At 47.1% G+C, this 16,958-nt stretch overlaps 1 protein-coding gene across 1 annotated transcript; it reads right to left on the bottom strand.

Moving 5' to 3' along the window:
• Window positions 1-41: 41 nt before the first annotated feature.
• On the bottom strand, window positions 42-15,752 carry prr12a (proline rich 12a). Its single transcript, XM_068305212.1, has 15 exons — window positions 15,133-15,752; window positions 13,115-13,272; window positions 12,519-12,680; window positions 7,559-12,234; window positions 7,073-7,300; window positions 6,266-6,956; window positions 5,583-6,088; window positions 5,228-5,344; window positions 4,877-5,010; window positions 4,298-4,755; window positions 4,033-4,152; window positions 3,671-3,768; window positions 2,840-2,971; window positions 1,622-1,717; window positions 42-1,381 (listed from the first exon to the last, which is right to left on the bottom strand). Exons 1-15 carry the CDS (start codon window positions 15,213-15,215, stop codon window positions 1,247-1,249), a joined length of 7,794 nt encoding a protein of 2,597 aa, XP_068161313.1. The 5' UTR covers window positions 15,216-15,752; the 3' UTR covers window positions 42-1,246.
• Between the last annotated feature and the right edge of the window lie 1,206 nt (window positions 15,753-16,958).

The raw sequence follows: 16,958 nt of genomic DNA, 5'->3' as shown, positions 1-16,958 counted from the left end.
AAAGAGGATGGAGATGCACCACACAGCAGGAAAACGAAACGTTGTTTGTTCTTTGCAGATTTTATTCGTTTCTCAAATACAGGAGTTAATGTACAGAAGGACAAAGAATTTCATCAAGAGCTGTACAATATTTACACGCCTTTTTTTTCCTTTTTTATGGAAAAGTAGATCGTTTTCAAAATAAGTCATAGTATGCACAGACATCAAAATGATAAAAATGAAATGACTATTTCCTCTTTAAATATTACGTATTTATACTCACTCCTTCTTTCCACGTGGGAAATGGAAAGTTTACTTATTTTTCTTTTCACCTGCTTGACTTGATGATTGAACTGAAGCACAACAATGTTAAATTTCAAATAGACTTTCCCATTTTTCTTTTTTCTTTTATTTTACACCCACTGTGTTACAGCCGACGTTGATGTATGTTCTTTTCCATTGAGGGGAAGATGGCTTGGATATGTGGGTTACGATTGTATACTGAACCTGTGGGAATTAATAAGGTATTTAAAATGCCAGGGCAGCAACCCAGTGCTTGTAAGAGTTTAAGTTAAAAACCTCCTCATATAAATAATAAAAATGTGTTTCATATACTATCAAACAGCAAACTGGTGCTGCCCTTCACATAGTACAGGATGAGAGAGAGAGCGTTTATTATCACATTTCATGTTTCTATCCGTGGACAAGTTCATGTTCGTGCTGCTCACGGCACACTCTACACGCATTTTTAAAAAGCATTCTCACCCTCTTCCACTCTTGTCAAAAGCCAACACTGATGTTAGTCTTCAAAAAATAATTTATGTAAAAACTAAGTGGTAATAGTTTCTCTTTGAACTATCGTCTTTATGACACAGTTAGCAAGATGTCAGTGGCTCCTCCGATAACTTCGTTGCGGCTTGTCCTCTTTGTCCTTCCACTTTGTTTCTCTCCCTTTTATCCAAAGGTCAATTCCCTCTTGACCCACCAGTGTCCCCTAAATCAGTGGGGTCCCTCCTTCTCAAAAAGTAAGACATTTCTTTAGTCATTGGTCAACAACAAGAAAAAGAATTGAAGCCAGTGTCCGAGGTTCCTTGAACAGACCCCCTTGTGTTCGACAAAGGCTTTAAAAATTCATCCTCAGATCTTAGAGATTTGAAGAGGGTTGGGGGCTGTACAGTGGGAGCAATCTTTCAGTTTTTTGTATTTTCTTTTTTTTTTTTTTAAATCCTCTTGCCTTAATTATTTCCATTCTCTTTTTGCGTTCGCCTCAGGCTTTAGTGCTGAGCGTGAGAAGCTCAATGAAGGAGCTGAAGAGGGTGTCCAGCCAGCTCTGGTTGGCCATGCACTGCTGCACCACCTCCTCCTGACCTGGGTCCTCAGCAGCCTGCTCGATGGTGTTGGTCTGGAAAAGTGTGACAACACACACATAGTTGTGAGACTTCGATTCAAAGCAGGGTCTTGGGTGAAAAATAATTCCAAACTGTTTATTTCTAGAAAATGTAATTAGAGCTGCGCAGCACACGAGAAGCTTCTTGCTAAAGGATATGCTTAAGCATATTCACCGGGACACTGAGGTCAAAAAGGCAAAATCTTGAATTTATATCTATGACATGTATAAAAAGGCTAAAATAGGTTTTCTTACCTCTTTCTTGCACTGTAGGAAGGTGTGGTATTTATAGTGATGCAGGGAGTGGTAGAGACTGTAGATCCGATATGAATCAGCTGACAGTTTAAGGTCCTAAAGAAAAAAGAAAAGAAAAATGGGATTAAAAAACAAGATCCCCTGACACCCATCTATTATAACCTCCACTTCTATGAGAAGTATAGAAAAAAATTTTTTTTGGATAAATGCTGTGGAGAAGATGACCAACCTTCACATCCACCGTAAAAAACCAACTTTGTACAGATAATGCAAAAAATAACATTTTCCAATTTTTGATTTTCTACAATTGCAATACAAAAAATAGTTTTGGACTACTTATCAGGAGTAATTTATGCATTAAGTTTGGTGAATTTACAATGTAGAATTTGAGGGGACACGTTCCAGGAAAAAATAGACTTTAGAGTCAACTATAACAATGTTTCCATGGAAACCACACATAATAAATTTAGTGTGATATCTGGCAAAGCTAGTGGGTGTAGTTTGCAAGATGCTCTGGCCAAAAAAAAAAAAAAAAAAACGACGTACAGATGGATAAACAGAACCATGAACGTTATTATTTTATGTTGGAGCGTAGGAATAAAAACTAAACAGATTAATATGTATGGTAAGTTCTGTTAGCTTCGATGGAAAGAGAAAATGTAAACCCATATTATTTAACTTAGAGATGCTTAACTCGTAGGCTTCCAGCGCTTTGTAGCAACCGAACTCCTTCCATCATTAGCTACTGCAACTTTTCCGTCTTTCTCTGATTCGACATCCTCCATTCCGTAAATGAATCAGTTGTCATTCAGCTAAATAAGGTGACTAGAAACCTGATTTTCACTGACAAGCTCCACCAGACTTTCCCCCTCAGCTTGCCCCGTTGAAAATAAAACATAATTGACGTCTATCAACATCATTGTCAGCCAGTGATTAAAAAGCGGAGTGGGTTGTGAAACTTGAAGCGTGTGTTACAGGGGAAGCCGCTGCAGTTTCACCTCTCTGTCTTGTGATCCAGGTGTTAACTGGTCTTTTCAGTCAAGCTTTGTATTCAAGTCACGCTTTCAGTTTTGTTCAGCAGTTGAACAGAATAACCCGATCCATACGTCACCCAAGGGATGAGTATGACGCAAAAAATTGAGTTTTTTCACTTTGAAATACACATAACTATCTATGGAGAATATTCTGGCCTTCTAAAGCGCACACACACACACACACCTGTGGTTTAGGCAGGGTCTTTTTGACTCTGTTCAGAGTTTTACGGTTGTAAGCTTCCCCACTTAGCCGTACTCTCACCACTCCTGAGTCCAGAGGGTCCACGATGATCTGAGGGTAAGCGTGCAGCACCTCCTGTCGAAAAAGAGGCAGAGCGAGGAGAGCACAAGTCAGGAGCTGACTCAGAGTAACAAGAACCAGGAGAAATCAGAAACATTTCTGCACTTGGATATATGTAAGGGATTTTTTTAATGTCATTATTTCTACAGTTTTTCTATTAATTGTTTACTAAAATGTTATAACTCTAGGTCATGATCTTACAAGAAGAAGAAGAAAGAAGAAGAAATCAACTTTATTAATCCCCTGTAGGGGAAATTATTTGCCCGTTCTAGTTATTTTTATTGTTAATCAAGAGTGCCTATATATATATATACAGGCCTGTGACACACACACACACACACACACACACACACACACACACACACACACGCACACACACACGCACGCGCACAAGGCCTCTAACCTTGCAGATGATGAGAGGAAGAGTGGAATGAGCAACTTGTAAAGGGACGGTGCCTTGCTCAAGGGCAAGGCAACATATGACCACATTTTAATTATAGTTAGAAATCAGCTTTAGAGACTAATCAACGATCTACCTATATATCACTGATTTAACAAATAAATAGTCTTCAAATAAATAGTATTTACAATCCAGGACCTGAAGCAGCAGAAAAAAGAAAAGAAAAAACAGTTCCACTTTAAATGCAGCATGTGCATTAAACAGAAATAAAAATCACAAGAAAAATGTTTCTCCAGTCATGACGGACAGGCTACCTGATGCTGAGAGCTCATGGAGACTCTCCTCAGCAACCTCTTCTTCTGTTCGCTGAGGATGCTGTCAATCTTCCTCATTGGGGGGAGGTAAAGCTCATCTGGTGGCCAATCAAAGTGCAGGAAGTATAATTAAACATTTATGTAGCTGCCAATCTTTTAATGTCAAAGGCAAATCCAAAACAGTTCTGGCAATCCTGGGTGCCCCTTCGACCTGATGTAACTTGTATAATGGATTTAAAATCACAGTATCCATGGATGACACACAGATGTTTACCTCTTATTTAAATTCTGTCACCTGCTTATCAGTAGAGATTTAAAGGAAGCTTTATTTGCCAATATACTGAGACGCCAGTGTCTCTCACCATCTGTGTCCTCCAGGGCTTGGATCATGTCGGGGTCCAGGGCTGTGCTGACCAACATTTCCACATAGCTCCTGAACATCTCCCTCATGGCACGGTTGTTTACTCCACCTTTCACTGGCACTGAGTGGAAAAGAACCAGTCATTAAAAGTGGCACAGAACAGATCTCCTCTTGTGATGTAACTACGGCCCTGGATATGACAGATTGTTTATTTTAAATGTATTAATCTGCAAAAAAAAAAAAAAAGTATTAAAATCCAGACTCACTTTCATTCTCACTAGCTGCATCTTCAGATGAGTCTGAGTCGGATGATGAAGGGATTTCCTTCAGCCACTTCTTCCTCTTTTTGGGTGGTGGCTCAGCCTTTACTTTGACTGTCTTTGACTTTGGCGGGCGCTCAGTCTTTTCTTTTTCCTTCCTCTCTAACACTTTCTTCTCATCCTTTGCTCTACCTCGTTCTGCCGCCGCAGTACGTTTCTCCACTTTTTCCTGCTGCAGCTGCACTCGCTTCTCCTTCTCGGGCTCCCTCTCTTTCTCCTTAGCTTTGAGCACAGCAGCTGGAGCCTCCTTCTTCTCACGCATCTCTTTTGCTGTCATGGTGGCTGTTCTTGTCTTCTCTCTCTGTTCGCGCTGGGCTGGCGGAGCGACCCTCTCCTCTTTCTCAGCGACTCTCGGTGGCACCTGTGTGGCAGGAGGGGAAGCCATCTTCGGGAGCGGCTGGCGTCTGTGAGACGAAAAGGCATAGTTTTGTTAAATATATTACAAATGCAGGGTTCCATTATCATCATTATGGAAAGAATTTCTGGAGCAGAAAGAATAAACTTGTTTTTTTTTAAAAAAGGTACCTGAGAGCTGGCGTAGCTCTACGCCAGGGTCTTCTAGAGCAGACTCTGACATAGTCCTTCTTGTTGACATTTTCCAAAAACTTGACATAGATTCGCTGGTATCGCCTCTTGGCATCTCCAAAGTAGCCAAGATACTAAGCCAACAACAGGTTATAAAGATGAAATCAGACACGACATTATTAAAAAATACTGTGAGAGTTTATGAATGATATATATGGACACACGCACTACAATTCAAAACCGTGATGCAGCTTCTACTGCAAAAACAATCACATGTCTGTTAGCAGGTGTTGTAGTGGTGGTGGTGGTGTTAGATCGCTCAGGGCTTTGAGGGGGGGGGGGTGAACTCACATTGCTTGTGGCACAGAACTGTCTCTGTCCATCTTTGATCTCCGGGCTGAACTTCTGCAGCAGGGCTTTCTGCACCCTCCAGATGGGTGGAGGTTCACGGCCCGTCTGCAGAGCCAGCTGCGCCCAAACACAAAACACAGGTAAGACTCGGTAAATTTGTCCGTGACTTGACATCTAAATAACACAACGTGATCGTCCTCAAGGATTTTTTCTTAGGCTTTAACAATCATTCACTTTGGTTTATTATCAATCAATAAGTAAAAATATATTTAGTTTTTTACCTCTCCACAAGAAATCAAGCATTTTTCACCTTTTTTTAAAAATTTAACACCACAAAACAGAGTCTCACAAATACCTTAAGAGTCCGAATGTCTTCCACTCGCACCACAAACTCATCCCTTTCTCTAAAGATGCCCTCCCCTCCACTCTCACTCTCATCCTCTTCACTCTCTCCAGCGATAGCAGCATCTTCTTGCTTCTGGGCAAGGTGCAGGGAGGTAATCTTAGGAGGCAGGGGCTCTTCAGGAGAGGCGGGGGACTCAGGAGATGGCATGGGAGACTCCTTCGGAGCTGAAGAGGGAGGAGGAGGAGGAGGAGGAGGAGGGGGAGGAGGAGGGGAAGCTGGTGGAGGAGAGGAGGCTGGCTGAGGGAGAGTAGCCGGCGGCGGAGAGGGGGATGCAGGCGCCACAGGGCTTGGCGGCTGAGAACTCTCCCGTTGTTCTTCTGCTGGAGGTAGGGGTGAGGGGAGGGAAAGGGGAGGCAGGGGGGAGTGAGAAGGAGAGGAGGAAGAGGCGGGAGACGGAGGGGCAGAGGGGGGCCCAGGAGTTGTGGGCACTGGAGGAATCTCTGGGAGTGGAGGAGCTGGAAATATAGAACAGGAAAATGACGTTTAAGGTAAATTTTACAGATCAATTCACCAAATTTATTCCACTGCACACAGCGCTTCTATTGTTTTTCATTTATTTTAGCTGAGATGCAAAAAAAAAAAAATCCATTTGTACAAAAAAGCGACTTAAGATGAATTAAAAACAGCCTTACGATCAAGAGTCGGGGCCCCCAGGGTTTCCAGCTGCGGTTCCCTCTCCTCAGTCATATCGCTCTCTTCATCCCCTCCTGTGCTCTGATCCTCCTCGTTCTCTTCTTTGTTCTCATCCATGTCTCTGTCTTCTGGCTGAAGGATGTCGGGTTCGTTGGACTGTGGCATAGCGTGAGGCGTATGCATGGTCGTCTGCGGGCTGAGCGTGGGGGGCTGCAGAGTGGGTGTAAGTGGAGACTGGGGGGGTTGAGGCTGTGGCGGTGGCGGTGGAGGAGACAGCTGGGGCTGAATGTTAGAGGTGAGCTGTGGGGTGTCGTACAGGGCAGATATGGCCGAGGAGATGCTCTTCTGGAGGTCCTGGTTCTTTCCCACTGAGTCCTCTTCATCGGAGGAGAATGACGGCAAAGTCTCCAGGTTCCTCTTCAGCTCGTCCTCCAACCTCTTGGGGCTGGAACAGTTGCCCAGAGCCAAGCCCCCAGTCCCTTCGCTGTCCCCGAAAGGAGGCGGTGGTGGTGGAGGAGGAGGTGCAGGAGACAGCGGGCGCAGACCTCCTGCTTTACAGGGGGAGTTTTCGCCGTTATCTGGTTCCATTCCTGGGGAGATGTCCAAGCCTGGAGGTCTCTTCCCCGTCTTCAGGAAATCCAAGAAGGAAGCTACGAAGCCGGCTTTAGATTCAGAATCCTTCTCATCTCCCTAGAAATAATACAAAACAGAGAATCACTCAGCTAAAAGCTTCCTTCTTGAGAGGTAAAGATTATTTTGTACAATTTCTGCTCAATACAGCACAGATCTAATCCTGTAGCTCTCACTCTGTCATCCAGGCCCTCTTCATCAACGCCTTCACCCATCATCTGACTCTTGGGCTTGTTCTTGTCCTGACTTCTGGTGCTGTCGGTGCTGCAGGGGGGTCCAGGACTTAAACCGAGTGAGGGAGCAGAGCCCACCGAGCCATCGGACAAAGCAGGGTCTGTCCCAGACAGAGAGTCTGTCCTCAGCAACGCATCGGAGGAGGACAGGGTACCAATGGGTAGCTTGATCTGAAAAACATGAAGATTAAAGGTAAATTAGTCCATATGCATGGATGTTTTGATGTATTTATGCATGTATATGCATGTAATTTCAAACCATTCTTAAGAAAATAACAAAAAAACCCTTGCCAGGACTAAAAAAAAAAAAAAGAGGAGTAACAAGAGCTTGTGTTGCATGAGCAACTTGACCCTCCCTTCCACAAATGAAGCAGTTCTAACTTAATTTAAAGACGACGCTAACATGTGAACCACACAAAGGTCACTGACCTTTAGAGGTGGAATGGGCTCATGGAGCTGCTGCTGTGGAGGCTGGGGCTGGTGATGGAGCTGCTGGGGAGGCTGCTGATGGAGGTGATGGTGGTGCATCTGCTCGTGTTCCTTCCCACCCATCTCCATGTACATATCTTCCCTTCTTCCTCCTCTACCCCGGTTTCCACGTCCCCTTCCCCTTCCCCGTCCTTCCACGTTGAATCCTCCTCCTACCGCTGCTCCACCGAGATCCCCCATCATTCCTCGTGGAGTGTAGGGCTCAGGCATTGGACGGATGCGAGGCCTGCCTCTTGGCCTAGGTGGGCCATCTCTCTTAGGTCTAGTGGGCTTTCGGCCCCTCTTTTTGGGACCATCCTGAGGCATGAGTGAGTGGGAACCCATGGAGGAATAACCAGAGGAATGGTAGAAATCGATGTCGCCCATTAAAGGGCTGAGAGACCCACTTCCTCCTCCTCCTTTTCTGCAGCTCGACACCAAATCTGGCAAAAGATCTGGAAGTCTCCGGCTATTCAACCGGATGTCAGCTGGTTGGTCGGCTTTATCTTCATCGTCTTCAAACTCGTATTCTTGAGCGTAACTCTTCTTAGGCAGTGTGTTGGGATCTCTGCGTTCCTTTAATAAGTGGAAAGAGCTGGACTTCAGGAGCTTCTTTGGACGAGAGGAGCAGAAAATAGGAGACTGGAGGCCCCCAGAACCAGGTCCTCCACCGGCTCCTCCAGGTCCAGCAGACAGTTTAGCTCCGGAGTTGTTGGGGCCAGCAGTATTGGAGCCCATGCCCATCGCCGGGGCCTGGGTCTGAATCAATCCTAACTGTTCAGTGTTGACAGTCGAAGGGAGCTCGTGGGTTTTCAGGGAATCGAGATCAAGAGTCATGGTGTTGTTGCTCGGCTCTTCCAGACCATGACAGTATGATTCATATCCCTGATCTCCGCCGTGGTGCCCCATCATGTCGTAGCTAGCTCCGCTGCTTCCCCCTGCTCCACCCGCACTCTGCCCAGCTTTCATGGAATCCATTCCATCCTGTCCGGTGTGTCCTTCGTTCATCTCCTCCTGCACCGGCCCTCCACCTCCAGCGCAGCTCGATTTGTAGTCGTCTGCGCAAAACATGTCTTCCATTCCTGGAAAAAAGGAGCGGTCTTCATCTTGAAGGAGGGAGTCTGGGAAGCAGATGGACGTCATGGGTACGAAGCGGTTGCTTTGTTGATTCTGGTCTGCTTTCTCCACCGGGCTGACGGTGTCGAACTGGTGTTGCTCTGAACGCTGTTGGTCCAGCTGGCTTTGCTGCGGGGGCAGCTGGGAGGACAGGGGCTGCTGCGGTTCGGGTTGAGGCTGGGAGTGAGCGGAGGCGGAAGGTGGGGGTATGTGGTGAGGGTGGGGTTGGGAGTGGGGATGGTGAGGGTGGGTCTGTTGGTGTTGAGCGCTGGGATGCTGCTGTGGGTGGTGCTGGGAGAGATGGTGCATGTGAGACGGGGTGGAGAGACCCATGTCTGGCTCCGACAGGAAGGAGTGAAGTTCGGGGGCTGAGTGCTGCTGGGAGTGGTGATGGGATGGATGCTGTCTCTGCTGTTGATCTTGCTGTCTGTGCCGCTCGCCGCTGCCTCCGCTCCTTCCTCCGCTGCCCGCTCCGCCACGTCGGTCCTCGGCGACTGCCACGTCCGCGCTGGAGGTCTGCGAAAGGGAGCGCTCCAACATATCCAAAGACGACACCACCGAGCTTTGCTTCACCTGGCTCTGCTCGTGTTGATGCGGCGGGGGGCCGTGATTGTAGTGAGCCGCCGCCACCTCCAAAGCCTGTGACTGGAGCTGAAGCTGAAGCTGGGTGGTTTGGGACTGGGACTGAGCCTGGTGTTTACTGGAGCCCAGCGCCCCGCCGGTGGACTCCATCACCGCCTGCTGTTGGCCGATGGAGTGCTGCTGCTGGGGATGAGAGTCCATCTTGTGGTGCTGCTGATGCTGATGGGAGTCCATCTTCTGGTGCTGAAGCTGAGGGTGGGCATCCATTTTCGGGTGTTGCTGATGCGCTTGGTGGGAGTCCATTTTGTGATGCTGTTGGTGTTGCCGATGAGAATCCATCTTGTGATGCTGCGGATGAGGCTCCAGCTTGTTGCGGGTGGTGTGGGACAGCACCGACTGGAGCAGGTGTGACGGCTGACGGGACTGATCGGTGGGAGAGTCCATGAGGGAGGCGGTCCCTTGAGATTGGGAGTGCTGTTGCTGGATTTCGGGCGTCTTCCGAGGGTAAGTGATTTCGGCGTGCTCCTGGGATTTCTTCTGGAGCTCCATCTGGGTGTGGGACGGTATCTGCGTGTGGGACGACACGTGTTGGCTGTGTGAGGAGTGTTGGGAAGCAAGGGAATGCTGAGTGTATGGATCACCCCTGCCGTAGTGGACCACCGAGCCTAAGTTGTCATGGTGATGGAGGTGGGAGTGCACTTGTTCGGTACTGCCTCTCCCTCCGCTGCTCCGGCTGCTCCCAACAGCCCTCTCGTTCCTCTGCTGCTGCTGATGGTGATGCTGCTGATGTTGCTGCTGCTGCTTCTTCAGCGACATCTCCAGTTGGTTGTCCATCCCTGAGATGGATCCTCCGGACCCTGCGTTACCTACTCCAGCCGTGGATGTGGCACTGTGGGTACGTATGACACTTTGAGGGTGGTACCTTTCTTCAGAGGTCTTGCTCATGTCATAACTCAATCCTTTGCCTGAATCGGTGGTCGGAGGCACCGACTGGGGCTGTGGCTGAGTTTGTTGGGATGTCTGCTGAGGCTGCTGTTGAGGATGGTGATGGGCGGCCTGGGGAGCCGGACTTGCTTGAGCTTGCAGCAGGTGTTGGATCAAGAATTCATCGTCGTCGTCTACTTCCTCTTGGGACCTCTGGGAGCCCACTCCCAGCATGGAAGTCTCCGCCTTTGTTTTGGAGGAGGTAGGGTGGTAGGATTGCGGTTGGGAGCTGGGGCCTCTGGTATCAGGGTATCCCTGTGGGGAAGCCAGGAAAGTGGGGGAGAGGACTGAGGAAATATATTTATTAGAAGCTGCACCCCCTGGAGATTGCGTCGGGCAGGCGGGCACCGGGGAATGCAACCCTGGACGAATGATGCCCGAGTTACCTGATGGTGAAGGGCTGGAGTCAGGAATATGATACGACCCTCCCCCACTACCACCCCCACTCCTGTCATTGCTCATGCTATTTCCTACTCCTCCTCCTGACCCCGAGTTCCCACTTCCTGCGCCGCTGCTGCTTCCTCCCCCAGACGCTCCACTACCTGATGAACCGCTTGACCTTAGAAGGGCAGGGGAGTGACCCGGGGCACCGTAGCCTAGCGAGGGGCTTCCTGCTCCACCCAAAGAGGATGGAAGTGATCCATATGCTGAGTCAGCTCCGTATAAATCAGTGGCATACGACTGACTCCGCCCCCCCAGACTCCCATAGCCTTTCCCACCCGTACCTGAGCTCAAGTCTTGGGCTTGTGGTGAACTGAAGCCCCCGTAGGACTGAGCTAGATGGGAAGTAGGGGGTTGATTAGGGGAATATGACTGCGTCTGTTGCTGGGGTGGGGTCTGACCAGTGAGAGCAGAGGTGGGGGTCTTCACTGGGGGCACGGGAGAACCGTATCCCGAGAGGCAGGATTTGGGGAGAGACTGGGGGGCTGAGGTGGTGGCAGGGGGCTGCTGCTGCTGGGGGGCCGGGGGAGGAGGGGCTGGCTGCGGGGGAGGTTGCTGCCTAGAAGGTGCTGCGCTGGAGCTCGACGTGGGGATGGAGTTGGAAGGATGAGCCCCGGAGGTGGCAGAAGAGGAGGAGGATGAAGATGAGGTAGAGGATGCAGAAGGAGGTGTGTGAGGAGTTCTGGATGATGAGGCTGAACTGGCGGAAGAGTAGCCGCTGCTGGAGCTGCTTTTGGTACCCTTCCCAGCTGAGGAAGAGGACGAAGAAGAAGAGGAGGAGGAGTAGGGAGGTTGGATGATTGGACGATACTGTTCAGTGCGAGACGAGGGCTTGTGATCCGATGAGGGACTCTGGTCCCCGAGTGGGCTGCAAGAAAGACCAGCATGCCTGTGGTGGGTGGCGATCTGTTGGTACCCCGCCCCTCCACAGCTGAGGTAATGCTGGAGGGAGTGGGCAGCAGAGGATGACAACTGTGACTGAGCAGGTGTGGGTCGCTGGTAGTGCTTGATAACGCTGTCCTGCCTGGGAACGGCACGTTCTTGAGCTGCGTTGGACTGGGACTGGGACTGAGGCTGGGGCTGGGCTGAGGAAAAGACTGACGCATTGTAGAGTTGGGAGGACTGGTCCTGGAGCTGGGATGACAGCAAATTGAACTGGTGTGACTGCAGGTGCCTGGCAGAGGATGCCTGGGCCGAGGTGGCACTGGTGGGATCCTGGCTTCCCCTATAAGCGGCTGCAGCAGCGCCCTGTGAGGACAGGAGTCTATCAAAACCCAGGCTTGACTGGGACGGGGCCTTGATGTGTAGAAGAGGGTCATGTGGCGACAGCAGGCCATTTGATGTGGGACTGAATGTGGGTGTGTCCTGGAGGGAAAGGGATGCGGCTGGGAAAGAACGGCTGGAAAAAGATGCGGGATGCTGATAGGCTGACAGAGCTGAGGAAGAAGGGAATGAGCCGGAGCCAGGAAGGGCCCCAGAGATAAACAGTTCAGGAGGAGCAGGCGTGTGCATCGCTGTTAAAAAAAAAAAAAAAGACAGATTGCAAAATTATCAATGATCATTAAGCTGTCATTTAAATTTATAGATAACGAAAGCAAAGTTTAATTTGAAAACGTAAAATGAATTAGACTATTTGCGTGTGTTGTGCAAATGCGCATATCTAGTATTAAATAATTCTCCACAGCAACACAGTCAGAATGATGTGAAAATTTGGATAGTGCTATAAATGTCATATTGACTGTGGGGCCTATGTGAAAGTCAATACAACATATGAGATACAAGTCTGGTTTAGCCCCACCTGTCTGCCAGGATGGTGTGCGGAACTGGGAGAGTAGGGAAGAAGCTGAGGGGGGAGGCTGGGGACCCCGAGACTCCAGAGCTGAAATCAGATTCATAACAGAAGCATCGGGGGCAGAGGGGCTAGCATGGTGGAGACCAGTGTCAAAGAGTCCCGACAGACCTTTGGGAAGAAAAGACAATACCTTCAAAACTGATTCAGTTATTAAGAATGTAAATAATGATGGCACAGATGTACAAAAAATCTTAAATAACAGGAAGGGATTTTAGGATCTAAATCAGTCATCTTTGTGTCCTCTTATATGTACTAATTTAAATTAGGACATCAGTGGTTCTAAGTGCATGTTTAAGTTCATGAACCCCCATTGCAGTTAAAAAAAAATTACTGTGAAACTGCATGAAGCTGAATGATGAGACGACCAGCCTTCCTGAAAATCAGGCTGAAACACTTAAGGCTTCAACTCAGTCGAGCTATTTTGTGTTTAATGTGCTCATTTTTCAATGACAATAATGTACCAGGACATGCTAGGAGAGACGTAATAATTCACTGTCGGGCCCCTTATGGTAGTGACATGGAAGGTATGACATTTATCTCACCCAAACTCCGTCCAGCTGCTCCCCAAGCCCCGCCTTGGCCAGAGCTCCCTGGGTGGTGATTGGTGGCATAGCCCTGCAGAGGGTGTGGGGTGGCGTAGGCTTGTCTGTGGAGGAGCTCAGACTCAGGGTGGGATGATCTGGAACTCCCATAGACAAGACTATGGAGGAAGGGGAGTGTTGGATTGTGAAGTGTCATTAATTTCAGAGTACATTTACATAAACCTTAATATGTTCCCAAAATGTGACCCTAGAGAGCAGACTGTCAAGGATGTGTGTGTGTGTGTGTGTGTGTGTGTGTGTGTGTGTGTGTGTGTTGGGGAGGGGGGGCCTTCAGTCACTCCTCAATTACACAGAACATGACATGCAAACAGACTGAAAATTTACACTACATTCCGACTTAAAGATGTGTATCTGGACATCCTATAATGTATAAATTATGGGTTTTCATGTGAAATCCAAATTCCCTAATGTACTTAATATAAGCAAGTAATGAAGGTGAATAAAGATTTAAAATGCATATATTATTTATTCATCCCAAAATCACGAGCTTCATGTCATACAGCATGATCCAAAGCATCCATTGGAGTGGCATGCAAAAATAATGCGATAGTCAATAGGCAATGATAATGACACCACCAGATCGAATCTTTATACACTTAAAAAACAACACAAATTCATCGCGTTACGTATTCAACACTCCCGAGTTGCAGAACTTTGATTCCAACTCGGATTAAATGCGTGTCCAGCCGGGCGACTCGCTCTTTTTTTTTTTTTTTTGCTGTTAGCAGCGCCGCCTAGCACGGCTGCACAGCAGCCATGGGAGAAATGCAGAGACTAGGCCCAAACTGCAAGGCCAGTCTTTTATGTGTAAATAAGCCATTGTTGACCCATATGCAGATTTAAAGCACAACAAAAGACAGTTTCCTCAATTCATACCAAAGACTAACTATTTAGTAATTAACAACTAATTAATATGTTGATGTATCCAACAGCTGGATGGTGCATGTCGACGTAATTGCATGCTAAACTGCATGCAAACACTAACAACTAGCAACGTTTCCTTGTAAAATATTAACTCCCATAGAAAGACAGCGTGGTTTTTTGGATCATAATCAGCTAAAGAATAGAAAGGGAAAAGAATTCGAGAATATGTGCAGATGAATAAGAGGCAATGATGCTTGCGGGCACAGGCCTCAAGTGATTTCCATGCAACATAGGGCTAGCTGGTAGGCTAACGCAAATGCTAAAAGACAGAGCTAATCGTGCACTGTCTATGGGAGGAAATTTTCATCATCTATTAAATGCACCTCGGTTTTATTTTTTTCATCGTAGATATTTGTAAAAAAGAGGGTTTGATTGAGCGGAAATAGCGTATAGCAGAATTTAATTATGCAAATTAACCATCCAAAACCCACCACATTTATCTAGTTCACGCTTGGGTAAAACGCATTTGAAATCTCGGTTCTACGTTTGGCACCATATGTAGTATTTTCTTTCTTTCTTTTTTTTTTTGTCCCCACCCTTGAACAATCAATTATTTTTAATAAAATAAATTTTCCCGGCTAATATCTGTCAGTCCATCTTATTTCAATCTGTCACGGGGGGATCGTGAGGGCTTCGGAGCGTCTAGCACTGATCGCAGCTCCTATCAAGCCAATGAATTTATCTATCGGGCTCTGTGTCCAGGCCTCCACACCGGGAACAATAATTCCTATGGATGCTCCAGACATACCCCCACCTCCAACCCGCCAGGTCCACCTAAACCCCATGTCTGTCAATCACACAATTCATATCCCCAACCTTTCCTTTCTCCACCCCGCCCACCCCCACGACACGCACACGGCTCCGATCCTGTTTATAATTATTACTATGCAACTGTTTGGATGACAATGCACTACGCATAAAGGCAAGGCATGGCACTATATATGGAGCCATTGGCGACTAATTGTTTACACGAATCACACCATGCCTTGTAAAGTACCAGTGATGCATGCACAATGTCTGAATCTAATGCATACCTTGCTTTTGCCGATCTCTCGTAACTCCATCCTGCTCCTGCGCCCAAATCACCAAATCCTGTTCCCGGGTAATTTCTATCCATTTATATGGTGTACAATGTGTGCGATGAGGACGAAAGCAACGACAACGTCGCAGAGAAGATTACGGGAAAAAATCCAGTCTTTACCGTGCTCGGTTTTAGGCTATTTTCCCCGGTTTCATAAGCAAGTATTCAGGAGTGGAAAACAGCATATTGAAAGAGAAATGGAGGGGAGGAGGAGAAAGCTGGATGAAAAAAGAGGGGGGTCTATGGGGTTATAATCCAACCACCTCCAAAAACGCCAGTTCTCTTTTTTCCTACGCCTTTTCCATTTATCATTTCCATGAATTCAGATTTAATCCAAAATCGGTCTCGGTCATGATGAAGACGCCGCGGATTCGGCCGGTGATGAGCGAAAGGCTGATAAACATTTGATTTGAATGCGTCCTTTCTCGCCGTCTCTCCTCCCCTTTCTTCAGGCTAGTCTGTGCTACACCGCTAGCACCAGAAAAAGATAGTAATCGATGTGCCCATTGGTACCGATCGGTCCTCGCAGGGAAGCAAAGAAATCCTCAATTCTCGAAATCTTTTTCTTTTTTTTTCTTTCTTGCCTTTGCATGCAAATCGTTCCCACCCCCCCCCCACCACCACCCCCTTTGAGAGCAGAGCTGTGGGGCTAGCAGCAGATGCTAGCTGTCAGTAACGACGCATCAAAATAAAACAGGGCTGCTTTTATTTCCCTAACTGCTCGCTCCCCATTTTCCCTTTTCCTTGCAGCGATTCGAGTAAAAGCGACGATGAGTTGTTCTTTTTTTTTTTTTTTTTTTACACAGCCTTGAAACAAACACAAAAAAAAAAAAAACCCACGAAAACCGAACGAGGAAGTGTAAAGAAAGCAGGCCGCGTTTTAATATTTTTTACTCATTTTCCTCCGGAGACGCCATTTTTGAAGGCGGCTGGCCGCTGTCCGTCCTCCCTCTCCCCCTCTCTCTGTCTCACCGCCGAGACTCATTCACTCACACCGTCTGCGGTGACCTCCATTCATCGGTATCCTAACTAGCCATGCATATTTATCCCACATATTGCTATTATTGATAAGCTAATTAATTGCGACTATATTTTTACACCCGCAAAATAAAGAAGCTGCCAGTATTGGATTGTGCGATTGGCTGAGACGCATTCGTGAGCACAAGTCCAGTAATAACCAGATTCACACAGGCCTTAAAAAGCATTCACATGTTAATCGGTTAGGCCTTATTGAGAGACGATTTCATTCCCTCTGAGAATGTGATTAATTCTCGAAGTAGAATTTTTCCTATGCGTGCATTCTAAAATGTAAGAAGTATTTTCTACATTTCCGTTGCGTTCCTCTGTCCTACTGTAGAATTTGGGGAAACCTGCCGGTCTCTAAGTGTATTTGATGTCCTCGCCAGCAGGTGGCGCACTGGGTTTTATAGTGATGATAAAGGAGGAAGAATCGCTCATCATTTGCTGCTGAGAGAGACGTGCATTCGGTTGATATTTCATCTTTTGGTATTTGACCACCATCTTTTAAATGCTGTAATCGGCAATGACTTAGTGTCATTACATCAAATTATTCACATCAACAAGGATGGGCGATTTTTGAAAAAAATCAATGGAATGTGGTTGATATCGTTTGATGTTTTTTTTTTTTTAATGTATAGATTTTTCTTTTGTGCTACACTGCATTGCTTGTTGCCTTTTCCTGCTGCTACTGCTTGTTTGTATTATGATTGCATTAACTGTTCTATGTGGCTTTCATGTCTTGGGGCCTAGAAAAAGTTT

This window comes from Antennarius striatus, chromosome 21 (assembly GCF_040054535.1).
Source record: "Antennarius striatus isolate MH-2024 chromosome 21, ASM4005453v1, whole genome shotgun sequence".
Taxonomy (NCBI): Eukaryota; Metazoa; Chordata; class Actinopteri; order Lophiiformes; family Antennariidae; genus Antennarius; species Antennarius striatus.
Note: the sequence above shows the minus strand (reverse complement) of the source record. Positions and strands in the feature narration are given on the sequence as shown.